This window comes from Humulus lupulus, chromosome 3, assembly GCF_963169125.1.
Source record: "Humulus lupulus chromosome 3, drHumLupu1.1, whole genome shotgun sequence".
NCBI classification, from domain to species: Eukaryota; Viridiplantae; Streptophyta; class Magnoliopsida; order Rosales; family Cannabaceae; genus Humulus; species Humulus lupulus.
Window position 1 is genome coordinate 29,186,320 of NC_084795.1, and position 15,603 is coordinate 29,201,922.

At 37.1% G+C, this 15,603-nt stretch overlaps 1 protein-coding gene across 1 annotated transcript; it reads right to left on the reverse strand.

The window, feature by feature from the left end:
• Positions 1-10,651: 10,651 nt before the first annotated feature.
• On the reverse strand, positions 10,652-13,656 carry LOC133823836 (protein MICRORCHIDIA 4-like). Its single transcript, XM_062256683.1, has 12 exons — positions 13,639-13,656; positions 13,318-13,446; positions 13,091-13,189; positions 12,906-13,007; positions 12,570-12,824; positions 12,426-12,477; positions 12,221-12,332; positions 11,646-12,093; positions 11,465-11,529; positions 11,292-11,382; positions 11,048-11,170; positions 10,652-10,941 (listed from the first exon to the last, which is right to left on the reverse strand). The coding sequence occupies exons 1-12, from the start codon at positions 13,654-13,656 to the stop codon at positions 10,825-10,827; spliced, it is 1,611 nt and encodes a 536-aa protein (XP_062112667.1). The 3' UTR covers positions 10,652-10,824.
• Positions 13,657-15,603: the final 1,947 nt, after the last annotated feature.

Genomic DNA, 15,603 nt, shown 5'->3' on the forward strand with positions numbered 1-15,603 from the left:
ACAAATACTTGTAAATATAAATTCACAAAGGTTGGCAAGAATGACTGGCTGCGCACAGTCCCTTATAATCTCGTATTAATAATGGACTAAACATGTCTTTACGAGTGATTCTAAAATAGAATCTTACATATACGAGCGATTAGCCATACAACGTGGCTAACCCTCTTTGCTAAACTTGTAAAAAGTAAAATTTAATACAAGCCAGTCCTTTAAAAAGGACTGTTCACTGATAGTACTTGCGCAGGTGTTCTCCATTCCAATAACGTGGAACGAGATCTCCATTCAAGCGTGCAAGTTTGTAGGTGCCCAGATGAAGGACTTCTTCAATCTGGTAAGGTCCTTCCCAATTAGGTCCGAGCACTCCAGCAGTAGGGTCGCGGGTATTCAAGAAAACTCGTCGTAGCACCAAGTCACCGACGTTGAATTTTCTTTCTTTAACTTTGGAGTTAAAGTACCGGGCGACTTTTTGCTGGTACGCAGCAACTCGGAGTTGGGCTTTCTCCCGTATCTCGTCAATCGAGTCTAGGGATTCCATCATCAGTTGGCTGTTCTGGTCTTGGTCATATGTTAATCGTCGATGTGAGGGGGGATCTAATTTGACAGGCAACATCGCCTCATATCCGTAGGCTAAGGAAAATGGGGTATGTCCTGTCGCTGTTCGGTGAGACGTTCTATACGACCAGAGGACTTCAGGCAGCTGCTCTGGCCACGCTCCCTTAGCTTCTTCAAGTCTCTTCTTCAGGGTATCTTTAAGAGTTTTATTCACGGCTTCGACCTGCCCATTCGCTTGGGGGTGTGCAACTGAAGAAAAGCTTTTGATAACTCCATGTCTTTCGCAGAAATCGGTGAATAAGTCGCTGTCAAATTGGGTTCCGTTGTCTGAAACTATCTTTCTAGGCAAGCCATATCGACAGACAATGTTCTTGATAACAAAGTCGAGAACTTTCTTGGTCGTGATGGTAGCGAGCGGTTCAACTTCGGCCCATTTGGTGAAGTAATCGACTGCTACGACTGCGTACTTTACTCCGCCCTTCCCTGTAGGTAGGGATCCAATCAAATCTATCCCCCATACTGCAAAAGGCCACGGACTTTGCATCTGTTTTAATTCATTCGGAGCTGCTCGTGGAATCTTGGAGAACCTTTGACATTTATCGCATCTTCGTACAAACTCCACCGAATCCTCGTTCATAGTTGGCCCGAAGTAGCCTTGCCTTAGAATCTTCTTTGCCAAACTCTGCCCCCCAGCGTGATCCCCGCAGAAGCCTTCATGCACCTCTTTCATGAGTTCCTTAGCTTTTTCTGGTGTAACGCATCTGAGTAGTGGTAAGGAATATCCTCTTTGGTACATAACACCATCGACCAGTATGTACCTAGCAACTCGCCTTTGTAGAGTTATGGCTTTGTTTCTATCCATTGGTAGCGTACCGTTTGTCAGATACTCCAAATAAGGTGCCATCCATGTATCCTCCATTCGAATCTCCATACTGGATTCGACCGCTTGTATGCTTGGCTTACTCAGTCTTTCCACTGGCACAATGTTCAAAGTGTCAGCATCCTTCGCGCTTGCGAGTTTGGCTAAGGCATCTGCGTTTGAATTCTGATCCTGCGGAATTTGCTGAAGGGTGTACTCTGTGAATTGGGCTAGCAAGTCTTTTGTTTTATTCAAGTAGGCCACCATTTTTAAGCCTCGTGCTTGATATTCTCCTAGAACTTGATTCACCACCAGCTGTGAATCACTGTAAATATCAAGCGTCTTTATGCTCGTATCTTTCGCCATCCTCAATCCAGCGAGGAGTGCTTCGTATTCGGCTTCATTATTTGACGCGGTGAAGTCGAACCTAATAGCGTAGTGAAATCGATGCCCTTTCGGCGTTATCAATATCACTCCCGCTCCTGCCGCTCCAGCGTGGGATTCGTTAGACGATCAGTCCGTGAATAATTTCCACGAAGGGGCTTTCTCTTGAGGCTCAGGCGCACCAGGCTGTTTGCACTGCTCGCTGTTTGGGAGTTCGGTGAACTCTGCAATAAGGTCGGCCAAAACTTGTCCCTTGACTGCTGCTCGCGGTGAATAAGTTATATCGAACTGCCCCAGTTCGACTGCCCATTTTAATAATCTTCCAGCCGCTTCTGGTTTTTGGAGGACTTGTCGAAGGGGATGGTCGGTTAGAACTGTAATAAGATGGGCTTGAAAGTAGGGGCGCAACTTTCTAGAGGCCAGGATTAGGCAATATGCTAACCTCTCGATTGGTGGATATCTCAATTCTGCCCCGATCAGTCTCTTGCTGACATAATAGACTGCCTTTTGTACGCCTTTCTCCTCTCGCACTAGTACCACGCTAGCAGGAACTTCAGTAATCGCCAGGTAAATAAACAAAGTTTCTCCTTCAATCGGCTTTGATAAGATGGGAGGTTGTGCCATATGGGCTTTCAAGGCTTGGAATGCTTGCTCACAGTCTCCTGTCCATTCAAACTTCTTATTTCCCCTAAGTAGATTGAAAAAAGGGACGCACTTGTCTGTTGATTTCGAAATAAATCTACTTAGGGCTGCGATTCTCCTGGTTAAACTTTGTACATCTTTGATCCTTTCTGGCGACTTCATATCGATCAGGGCTTTTATCTTGTCGGGGTTGGCCTCGATTCCTCTTGAATTTACAATAAATCCCAAAACCTTCCCTGATCCAACTCCGAAGGAACATTTAAGGGGATTTAACTTCATTTGATATTTGTTCAATACATCAAAACACTTTTGTAAATCCCTTACATGTCCTTCCCCTATTTTAGACTTTACCAGCATGTCGTCCACATATACCTCCATGTTTACTCTGATCAGCTCCTTAAACATGTGGTTGACTAGCCGTTGGTAAGTCGCACCTGCGTTTTTCAGTCCGAAGGGCATTACTTTGTAACAGTATAAACCCGTATCGGTCCGAAAGCTGGTGTGATCCTCATCGGGGGGATGCATGCTAATTTGGTTGTAGCCCGAATACGCATCCATGAACGAGAGGATTTCGTGCCCTGCAGTTGCATCGACCAGCTGGTCGATTCTTGGGAGTGGGAAGCAGTCCTTTGGGCAGGCTTTATTGAGGTCTGTAAAATCCACGCAAGTTCGCCATTTGCCGTTTGGCTTGGGAACCAGCACTGGATTGGAGACCCATGATGGATAAAATGCCACCCTGATGAACCCATTCTCCTTTAACCTTTCAACTTCCTCTTTTAAGGCTCTCGATCTATCCTTATCGAGCAGCCTTCTCTTTTGTTGCACGGGTGAAAAGGTCTTGTCTATATTCAAGACATGGTTGATGACTGCAGGATATATCCCAGCCATGTCTTTGTGCGACCAGGCGAAAACCTCCTGGTTCTTTCGAAAAATTCTACCAGTGCGTGCTTCGTGGTAGGTTCTAAGTTTTTCCCAACCTTCACGACTCTGGTCGGGTCTTTTTCGTCGAGTTGGACCTCCTCAAGGTCCTCAACGGGTCCAACGTTTTCTTCAAAATCCCCAAAACGAGGATCTAAGTCTCTATCCTCACTTTGGGCAACACTTTATTTGGTGACTTCATCACCGGATTAGGCTTGTGTATCAAATGTCATCTGCAACCTATTGGAGGTAGTGCTCTTCGGCGTCCCATTCTTTGCCTTTGTGATTGAGGCGTTGTAGCACTCCTTGGCTTCTCTCTGGTTCCCCAACACGCGTCCTACCCCTGCGTCTGTTGGGAACTTCATGGCCAAGTGCCACATAGAGATGACGACCCGTAGATCAACCAGTATAGGCCTCCCAATGACAGCATTGTACGCTGAAGGACAATCGACCACTACAAAAGTGGCGAGTAATGTCCTTGTTGCAGGCGCTGTACCCGTCATCACTGGTAGTTTGATCAATCCGGCGGGGACGAGTCCTTCTCTAGAGAAGTCGTATATCGTTTGGTTGCAGGGCTCCAAGTCCTTAACGGACAATTTCATGCGTTCCAGTGTTGACTTATACAGGATATTGACTGAACTTCCTGTATCGACCAGCACTCTCTTTACCATCATGTTGGCCATCTGGATGTCCACGACCAGCGGATTGGAATGTGGGAAACGGACATGTTGGGCATCGCTGTTAGAGAAGGTTATTTCACCTTCCTCTGACCGAGCCTTTTTTGGTGCGCGGTCTTCCACAGTCATCATCTCGATGTCCTGGTCGTGGCACAGAGTTCGAGCATATCGTTCCCTGACCTTTCCGCTATTTCCTACGAGGTGCGGGCCTCCACAGATGGTTAAGAGTGTGCCAGTCACGGGGGAAGGCTGTAAGGGTGGCGAGCGTTGGCGCGTGGGTGCCTGCTCGTTGCTACCCGGAGCTTCTCGTTGGGAATTTCCCGAGGCCCGTACATATCTTCTCAAGTGTCCTTGTCTAATAAGGAACTCGATTTCATCTTTCAACTGGTTGCATTCATTGGTGTCATGTCCGTAGTCGTTATGATAACGACAGAACTTGGTAGTGTCTCTCTTCGAAATATCCTTTCGAATGGGGCCAGGTTTTTTGTAAGGCACACTAGAACTTGTGGCCTGATAAACCTCTCCCCGAGACTCAACGAGGGCAGTGTAGTTAGTGAACCGAGGTTCATAACGATTACCCTTGGCTCGTTTATTGTCGGAGGTGGAAGGCTCATTATACGGCCGTTTTCCACCATTCTTGCCATTGCCGTTGCCGTTGCCGTTGCCTTTGCCGTTGCCATTAGGCTTGGACCCATTGGCGGCTTTGGCGGGTTCAGAATCCTTCTTATCCTTGCCTGAGGGCTTTCCATCGTCGGCAATGGCTTCTTCGAGCTTGATGTAGCGATCAGCCCGGTCCAAAAATTCCTGGGTAGTTCTTACTCCTTCATTTCAGAGACTTTTCCAGAGGGGAGAGCGACGTTTAACCCCTACGGTTATGGCCATCATTTTTCCTTCGTCCCCCACTGTTTTTGCTCCAGCCGCCGCTCACATAAAGCGCTGGATGTAGTCCTTCACTGATTCTCCATCCTGCTGGCGAATTTCAACCAGCTGGTTTGCTTCGGTCGGATGCACACGACCTGCATAGAATTTTCCGTAAAACTCCCTTACGAACATTTCCCAGGAAACTATGCTTGCGGGAGGGAACTTAAAAAACCATTCCTGCGCGGCTTCAGATAGTGTTGCAGGGAAGATTCTGCACCGAGCGTCTTCGGACACTTTCTGAATGTCCATTTGTATCTCAAATTTATTGACATGAGATACTGGGTCTCCGTACCCGTCAAAATTTGGAAGTGTAGGCATTTTGAACTTTCTTGGAGTTTCTGCATTAGCTATCCTTTGTACGAAAGGAGTGCCTTTCCTCCTATCGTGGTCGATATACGACGTCCTTCCCCCGACCAGCTGCTACACTACTTGGTTGAGGGCATCTATTTGGGCCTGTACAGCGGCAGGAATCGCTGTGGCCTCTGTTGCTGTGGGGAGGTTATCGCCATGCCGCTCGTGGCGATCGTTGAGTACATCACGCAAGTCTTCGTCTCTTCTCCGCTGCTCACTACCCCCGAGCCGGTTGAAGACATTATTTTGCTTGGGCTGCCCCCCAGCGTCCCGTCTATTGGGCTGGTCATCTTGAGGTACCTGGCTCCTACCTTTACCTCTTTCTTCATTCCTTCGACCAGCGTTTCCCTTGCCTGAGTCGGCCTCATTATAATCATGGCCATCTCTGAACCTTGATTGGCTATGGTGGGATTGACTGTTCCCTCGGTTTCTGTCCCTGGCTGAAATGTCCCGAACGTTAGAGGGCGGCTTGCGCTGGTCGTGGTGTCCCCGTGCATTATCATGCCGTGGGGGACCCCAGACCGCAGAGCCTAACTCTGAGTCCCTCCTGTTACCAGGGGATAATGACCTCTGTTCGGTAGGTTTGGCTCATCGCCCCCACGGCGTCTAGGACTACGAGGCTGATGCTCGGCCCTATTCTGCCTTTGTGGCGGGGGATTGCCACAACCAGCTTGGGATGGTGGCTGCGCCTTAGGGTCCAGTGGGACATCGTCATGGGGCACCTGAGGCTACTCGGGCCTTTGTGGACTCGAAGGCTGGATTGGTGGGCTGGGATTAGGACCCCTCTGGGGTGGCCCATTGACGGGTTGGTCAGGCTGTGAAACAGGTGCGGCCTGATTCCTTGCCAGTTGCAAGGCCGCCTCAAGGGCTGCCATGGCTTCGCTCTGGCGGCGGTCCATCTCCGCCTGCCTTTCACTTAATTCCGCGCGCTGCCGTTCAATCTCCTGCTACTGCCGCGCCACAACTTCGGCAGCAGTCTCTTGACTGGCCTTCAGACTAGCCTGCTCCTCCTGCAACGCCCCCAGGGTACTCTTCAGCGTTGCATCATCCATCTCTTCCTCCTCAAAGTCCAGATGTGGCTCATCCTCCGCCACGCTCGCAGGGGGAGGAGGAGGTGGGTTTGATGGCGCAGCAGTGGCCGCCTGTCCAGCTTTCCTTCCAGTTTTCACCATTGATTTTCTCAACAATGATAAATCAAGCTCTCAATGAAAGCACCAAAATGTTGACCCAGATTTTGGTCAACTGACACGGAGTCGGAATATGCTTGATGTGAATGAATATGTTAAGAAGAATCAAATGACGAAAAGTAATAAGAACACGATAGTTTATAGTGGTTCGGCCCCAGGATTTGGTAATGACCTACGTCCACTTAGACTGTTATTGATATAAGAATCAAAGGAGTGATCAAAGAACAAGGGTTCAATGAGTTTCACTAACCTCTGAAGAACAATACAATATTCCAAGGAGAATTACTCTAATCTTCAATAATTCCAAAGCCCAAAAGTCCCTTCCTTGAGCTCTCCTTTTCTATTTATAGGCTCAAGGGGGATTACATAAGATTGTTACAGATATTCTCTCCTGAATAATCGGATACTCAAGAGATTGTGTGAGTTAAATTCGAGATTTACAAAGATCTTCACAGTAATGTTACATTACATGCGGAACTATCGACCAGACTGGTCGCAGGTAAGACTGGGCTGCTTACTGCTTCTAATACGTCTTCTGGTCGATGTACTAGGAGAGTTCATCCAGATGTCAACCACGTGTCCAGGGATCAGTTGCCACGTCATCAATGCCAATTTTTTGGATAACAAATTCAAACTTTTTTTGAGGAATAAGTGAAAATGAAAGTAAAGAAAGGAAAACAGTTGAATGAGAAGAAGATGAAGAAGAATGAATAATTTTTTTTTATGAAGATTCAATGAGTTTTTTTTTAATATGTTTTTTTTATGAGTTTAATTGTGTTTGTTTAGCATATGTGTCATTATTGTTTGGTGTTATTTATAATGTTTCATCATTTTATATTATGTTTTTGTTTAAATAATCAATATTAATGGAAGCTTAAGTTTTTTTCCTATTTGACCCCTTTATTTTAATATTTTTTTATGAAATAAATTATTTGGAGACTAACACTACAATGATCTTATAAAAAAAATTCGGTCATATGTTCTTTTCCTATAAAAAAAATTAAGTTATGGTGTTATTAAAAATAATGTCCAATAAAAAAACATAATTAATTAATATTTTTTTAAAAAAATAATGTAATTACTTTTCAATGAATAACCTCTAATAAATAAATATATTACAAATGTAAAAAAAATTACTGTGTTTATATATGGAAACAATAGAATTATAGTTTTTTTATATTTATTATAGGCTATTAAAAATACCCAAACAATCCATAACATTAGATCTGAATTAATATAATGGTTAAAAATAAGTTTAAAAATTGATGTAAAAAATGGGGGATAAGTTCTATGGACACTAATTTTCACATCAATTTTTACTTTCAGTTTGAACCATTAGATTATTTTAGATTAGATGGTCTTGATAACTTGATTATTTAATACTCTTTGGTCATTAAACAAAAATCTAATAGTATTTATTACCAAAAATAACAAGTGAATCAATAAACATATTTTAAGTTATTTACTTTAATATACAATAAAATTATAATTCAAGATGCTTCTTACAAAAAATTGAAAGTGCAAAATATATATCTTAAATAGAGGGATATAAGATTATAAAATAAATTCTAAAATATAAAATTAATTGATATTTCAAAATAAAAAACACTCACAATATATATAGAGATTATAATAGTTTTAATTATTATAAAATATAAAATCTTCCTAATATTATTAATAAATTAAATGAATAATTTTAAGTTTAAGTAATTGTGAGAGATTTATGAATTATGAAAAGATATTTAAAAGTATTATGTTCTTTTTTACTATATTCTTTGATATTTTTTCAATGATCATGTAAATAAATTGTGTTTTTTATTGTTCACTGTCAAATTAATTTTATTTGGATGGTAAAAATAAGGAATAGGTTCTATAAATATAAATATGTGACAGTTTTTTTTATATATTTTTTTATTGTTTTTTGTTAAAAAAAATTAAGTGAAAGTTTATTTCAAATGAACATTTATGTATATTTTATTATTTAATTTTTTATTATATAAAAAAAACCTATTATTAAAAATTTATTGATTTTTTTTTAATAAAAACTCAAAATAACGAAAATATTTTGTAACAAATATTATATTATATATGATGCTAATGAATAAATTAATTTTTTATGTATATGTCAGGCTATTAAATATATCAATTACTATTTTTATTTTTGGAAACAAATAGAATTATAATTTTTCATTAACCAAAGAATAGTATTGAATAAACCAATAGAATTATAATTTTTCATTAATTAAAATTTTAAAATAATAAATATATGTATACATTAATATTAAAATTATAAATTATATATGGAAACTAAAACATGTTACACATCTGTAATTGAGTTAATTATAATAAATTTTTATTATAATTATCTTGTTTCCAAATATATTATCTTCTTCTTTTTGGATTGACTTTTGACATAAATATGGTCAATTTATCCTTCATACACATTCTAAATCTACAAGAAAATTTGGCTTTCAGCAAATGCTAGTTATGAACATTATGTGCAAAATGAAGAAAAAGATACTGAAAATGCATCGTTTGAACATGAAGTGGAAGTCGATGCGGAGGGTTTGCGTATAGAAGGTACTGAGGATGATGATGTTCACGCACATGAAGAATGAGTCAAACCTGAAGTTGCACAATAGAATATCTTGCTTGAATTTTTTGGGATCTAAACTTGTTAAAACAGGAAAAACAACTTCTCACGATAACTTACAAACTAGTTCTAACAAACTTTTAAAATGTGATCAAAATATTTAGTTTATATTTTAAACAAGATCCTTTTTTTAATAATACAAAAACGTTAAGCATATTCTTTTTTAATTCAAAATGATGAAAACTTGGTGGACAACAAATAATGAGCTAGCATGCATGTGTTTCTATCTCTCAATTATTCTATCAACTCAATGATAATATATATTAACGTACTAACATGATTAATATATTAATGTTGTTTTTTTTTTGTGATTTTAAACAAGATCCTTCCTCCCTTTTCTTTTTGTCACATTTACTTAAAGTGATGAGTTACATTTATAATGCAAATTTTCTATATAATGTTTAGATAAGATTTTTTTTAATTATTTAATTTAATAATAATGTGACCAACATGTCATCAGATCACTCTTCTAAAAATTTAAAAAAATCACAATTTATTTTTAGAAATTTTAATTAAAAACTACAAATATGGACCATTGATCTTAATCCAATAGTTAATATCAAAGTAACCATTAAGAGTGCACCCATATATATATATGTCATATAACTATGTAAATATATATATCTATGTCAACGTTGTTTTTAGATATCATATATATAAAGATTATTGATATAAATATTTATATATACTATAAAACTTTAATTTATTCTATTATATTTATATATTTTTATTTAAAAGTAAAGCAATTTTTATTAAAATTATAAACAATGTTTATAATTTTAAAACTAAACAAACGTGCATTACACACGTTAATTTTAACTAATGTATATATATATATATATTGAAATAAAAAAAGATATAGCTTGGTACAACTTTTATTTTTAGAAAAGTTAAAACTAATATTATTACTGTATGGACAGTTTACTTTTTTTTTCCCTTTTCAAATTACAAACATATATTTAGTGTAATTAATTATATTATTTGATTTGAATACAGATAAAAATAGCGAAGCTATTATTAGGGAATAAATAAATTTTAAAGATTTAAAAAAAAAAAAGATTGATAAACAAATGCGAAAGTTTACCCAACTACACTCACAAAACTTAAGTTTAGGCTCTAAATTTCCTTTTAAAACTATATCAAACAAACCCATATAATCTTTATATGACAACATATAAACTAATAGATAAGCATGCATACATCATAGAAAAAAATTCCAAATAATCTTTGCTTGCTGTAGTAATATCCTAAGTAGCTTTTGCCCGACAATTTCTAATTTTAGTATTTGGAGAAATAACCTAATTTTTTTATATGACAACTTGTATGATAGTTATAGTAAATATCCCACCAATTTTTAAGAAATTTTAATCAGCACAGTAAAATTTTCAAAAAAATAGCAGAAAGCCCGCTATAAGTATAATGTACGTCATAAAGACAATAAAAAATTGAGTTATAATTTATGTAAGTATGGAAAATAGAATACCCCCTGCGTTATTGGAAAAAGTGATGACCATAAGAAAACTCCATTATCATAATATGTAATTCAGAAGTGTAGCATAGGCGTACAGATAAGCATTATTCAAATAAAATGTAACTTATTAACCGAGTCTTAACTCTTAAGCCTGCAAAGTGCAAAGAGATCAATATTTTGAAAAACGAAATTTCACATATAAAACCTAATCAGCTAGGAAGCATGGTGACTGAGTCTTCACTTTTTTTCAGCTTGGCCTCTGTATGGATAACTCTTTCGAGCTCTGCCACCTTCTCAGTCAGAGCCGAGATGGTTTTATTAGCCTCCTGCAGTGCAGCCAATAAAATTAAATAAATTAATAAAGGAGACTTGAAAAATCAAACACTTAATATCATAAAATAATATTAATAGATTAGTTTTTTTTTCTTCTACCATTAAGCTATTCTTCAGTCTATCCTCTTCCATTTCTCCTTTCGTCCTTTCCTCCAAGAGTATACCAATTAGTTTGGATTGTTCTTTATCCAAATTCATCATCTTTTCTTTTGTCTCCTCAAGCTAATTTTAAACAAATATCAACACCACCACGAGTATGTATAAGTCATACCAACTATACATATATATATATATATATATATATATAAATTAAGACACCAAGAAAAAACAACTCAACACTTACTTCCAGTTTGAGAGATTTGCATCTCTCGTTTTGGCAAGTTGAGACATACTTTAATTCAAGCTTCATGTATACTGCATTTCTAGCAGCTGATCTGCAAAAACGTGACAATTACTAAATGTTAACATATATATGAATAATAATGCAAAACAATTTGGTGAAAGCATTAACAGCACCTTTCCATTGTGTTTCCTTTCACCTCTTCCATCTTGATTTGGTAACCTTCAGATGTAGAGGCCACCTGATTAAGAACAATACCACAATAACAGCTAATAAGACTGCACATGAGTTATGATCTAAACTAAGACACAACAACAACAGCTAATAAATAGCCATAACCATAACATACTACTTTACCTGTGAACTTATCCTAGTCATTTTATGGGCTCTTTCTTCTGATGCAGTCTCTTGGGCTCTTTCTTTAGAAGCAGTCTCATGGGGTCTTTTCTCTGATGCAGTCTCTTGGTCCAAGACATTTTCTTTTGAAGCAGTCTCTTGGCCCAATGTATTTTCTTTTGACTCAGTGTCATGGGGTTTCTCTTTCGATGCAGCATATTCAGCTCCTTCTGCAGCAGTGTCTTGAGGTTGAGCTTTTTCATCAGTTACAGAAGCTTGTGGCCTTTCTTGCTGAGCCTCCATAAGAGAATTTGACGCACCATTAGATCTTTCACCTGACCGAGGAATTAAATTGGCATTCACGGCTGGTGAGGATCGCAAAACAAGCCCATTGTGATTAGTTGGAATGTGTTCTTGATCATCAACAACTCGTCTTGCAGCATAACCAACTCTCCCACAATTTGACCTCCTGACAAAAAAAACTTGTCCAGTATTATCAAGTGGGAGAGACAGATTTCATAATATTGTACATAAATAGTCATGTGGTTAAGAAGTTAGTTAGTTGCATTTAACCAACTGATTTCATATAAACAAACCAGTAGTTCTTTTGCATAAAAAGCAAGCGCGATTCGAGTCTTGAAAGAACGGTTGTGCGTTCAAAGCCTTGTTTATCATGAGATGGTTCAACAAAATTAGCTTCCAAAACACCTAGTAGAACACAAGAGAATGAAGATCATCAATTTCAATCATATGACTCCACAACAAACCACCCAAAAACAGTGTCCAAATAGTGAAAAATACCTATCACTCCACGACCGTCACTGCCTGCAGGATTCCAAACCCTCCAAAATGGCTGAAATTTTAATCATACAATAGAACAATGAGAAAGAGCCAAAAAGGAGACTTTTATGGTCAACACATTCTATTCTCAGTTTTTAAACTAACCTTGATGAGTCTATTCTTATGATAGACATTGAAACCTTGAACATCAATGTGATGATGTGCATCCTTGACAAACCCAATTGTCACATTAGAAACTGCTTGTCTCAGCATACTGTTCTGAATCTGAATCTGAGGTTTGTAAGTCATCTCCTTAATCAACATCATGTCATTGATCATGTTATGGTGTTTCACTTCCAGGCCGCGAAGATAAATTCGAAACTGAGTTGGAAGCCTCAGATAGAGAATTGAAGCATAACTCTGAAAGAAAAAACAATATCAGCAAACTGTGTTCGATTGATTCATAAGAAAACAAATCAAAATGAAAGCTTTTAGAGTTACCCTCAAGGAATGTTGATAAGTCAAGAAGTGTTTCGAGTTTGGAAACTGTTGTACCATGCTAATCATCCTCTCATCTCTGTTGATTCCTCTAATTTGAATGTCCTGTCATTAAAAGAAAAATCAAATGAATATCATATTGCATACTCCTCCTCAACTTAAGAAAACAAAGGTAGTTAAAAGCTCACAAGAGGATCTGTATCAAAATCAAGTTCAAGCTGTTCTTCTTCATCCTCCCAAAGATTATATATTATAACTTTAGTACCATGATCCAACATGCAATTGATCTGCAGTTTAACAAGGCATTAGAATAACAAAAATGACACAAAAAACTTTGGAGTTACATATAGCACATGCATGAAAACTCAGAGTAACTCTGATAAATATTAATAAATAAGATGGACTAAGGACCTACCTGCTGAAGAAGTTCTTGTTCAGTTGAGTATGGAGACCAGTTGACAATGGTTGATAAGTTTTTGTTCCAAATTCTCTCTGAAGTTCTCAGTAACTTCCTCCACTCTCCATTTCTTTTCTCATAGTCAATCTTTAAACCAAACACACAAGTTTAAATAGCAAATTTACATATTAGTAATGAAAAAAAGTAGAACCAGAACGGTGGCAGACTCACTTGGAGACAGGGCAGCTGTCCCCCATGATATTTTTTTTTAATAATGTTTAATATATTTTTTTTTACAATTTAATCCATTTTTGTATAAATTTTTACATTTATGCTAACATTTTTTTTAACTTTCATCTCTGGTAAATGAAATTTCTGGGTCTGACAACGAAAATAGTAATAAGAATGGAATATCATTCCAATGGTAGAACAGCCATTATGTTGGAATGGAATAAAATTAATTTTTTCTATTAAATTCCATTCCTATTCTCCAGACCTAACATGAGTATGATATAGGGTTAAAAGAACCTTACTATGGGAACCACAATATCTTCCTTTCCAGTGCTCCTGAGGAAGGTGTAGGACAAGAGTCCAATGCTTTGTGTTGGCCAACTGAAATCACCAATCAATGTTAAATTTTAGAGCTTAATAATGTAGAGAAACTAACACAGCAACATAGAACAAAAAGTTAAATGCAGGCCAACCTATTTCCAGAACTTCCTAGAGAACATGAAAAGACTATTACATCTGCTCCAAGCCTCATAGTACTAGTCTTGAATCCATTACCATCTACAAAAATAACATTATAATTGAAGATATATAATAATGAGTTGCAACTTCTATCTATATATATATATATATATATATCTGTGTGTGTGCATAGTTTAACCAACACTTACATTGGCCAATGGCATTCGCCACTTTGCTTTTGGCTGAATAGCCAAGTGACATGCATTGCCGCATTTTGTCAGGACAAAGTCCACCCCCATTATCTGTACTCAAAAAGTTATATATATATAATAATCGGTGAAAATAGATTTTTTTTTTCAAAGTTATTTTGCAAAATAATATTTTTCTTTTATAATTCCTTACAAATAACTTTTCAGTCAAAGTGTCAAGTAAGTATGACAGGGTATCAAGTATGTTCGACAGTATTATTGTGGATGGAGATAGTTGCTTTGTAAAGATTAATCGAAAGATGATAATTTTACAAGATAACATTAAAAAATTGGGCAATTTTGCCTAATGTCCTTTGTAAATCAATACTATACAAGTGTAGGATCAAAATTGATGCAAATTGATGCAATTGTTAGACTTTTATTTGGGCTTACATTATTTATTTTTATGTTTTATAAAATATGGGTTAATAAATAGTTATTTGCTGATCTAGCTCATTTCATTTTAGTGATATCTTATTTATGGGCTTAGTATCTATAGTAGTTTAGTTGAAACGGAAGTGTGAGCTTTCTAGTTAACTGAAACATTTGATAAGAATACCAGTCTAACTAAGTTAATATAAGCTAAGTCTCATCTCTAACTTTGTATATATGTATATATAGTCTCATCGCTATTCTGTAGTCTGATAATCTGCTTCAGAAATAGAGGTCTTAGGGAGGAATGCTTAGTTAGTTAGTATTGCACTAACAATTCATGTTTTCTCCATGACTGAATGAGGTATGTTTACTATATTCTTTAATTGTTTATTGTGTTCTAAGTTGTATGCAAAATTATTAATAAGATGTTGTATGAATATCTAACATGTGGTATCAGATTGCAATTGTATATGATTTATGACTTATAAGTTTTTGTTTAACTTAAATTGAGATTAATCATTGATGAACCCTAAATAATTTTCATTATTATTTTATGTCGAAATTTTTATCGTTAGATCCTAAAATATTAGGGCTTCTGTTTATCTCGAAATTACATTTCTGTTCATATATTATATGGCTAATTTCGTTACATATTTTGTATTTGAAATTTTAGGGATTTTTCATAAATTTCGAAATTGAAAAGATGCCATATCTCAATTTAATGGTTATTTTTCCAAATTCAATTATTGTATGTTATCATTATTGTTTGTGGAAGATATGCCATGCTTTAATTTTGTCAAGATTCGGCCATTTACACATACTTTTACACAAAAGTTTGATACATCTTTTTCACATATAATATCTTAAGATCTACACTTATTTTCTTGTTTTGCTAGAAAGAAACCCCATAAATCAATTGCTCATGATCCGTGGATGTAAGCCCCTCATCAAACGCTTGAAACCGCCTCTTTTTCTGGTCGAAAAGTCGTTG

Excerpts from the sequence above, each read along its gene's own strand:
- LOC133823836 (XM_062256683.1), bottom strand. Across the intron at positions 13,190-13,317 it reads AACAAGAACTTCTTCAGCAG|ATCAATTGCATGTTGGATCA; the intron begins GTAGGTCCTTAG and ends GTTAAACTGCAG. Across the intron at positions 12,094-12,220 it reads TTTATGCAAAAGAACTACTG|GAGGTCAAATTGTGGGAGAG; the intron begins GTTTGTTTATAT and ends TTTTTTTGTCAG.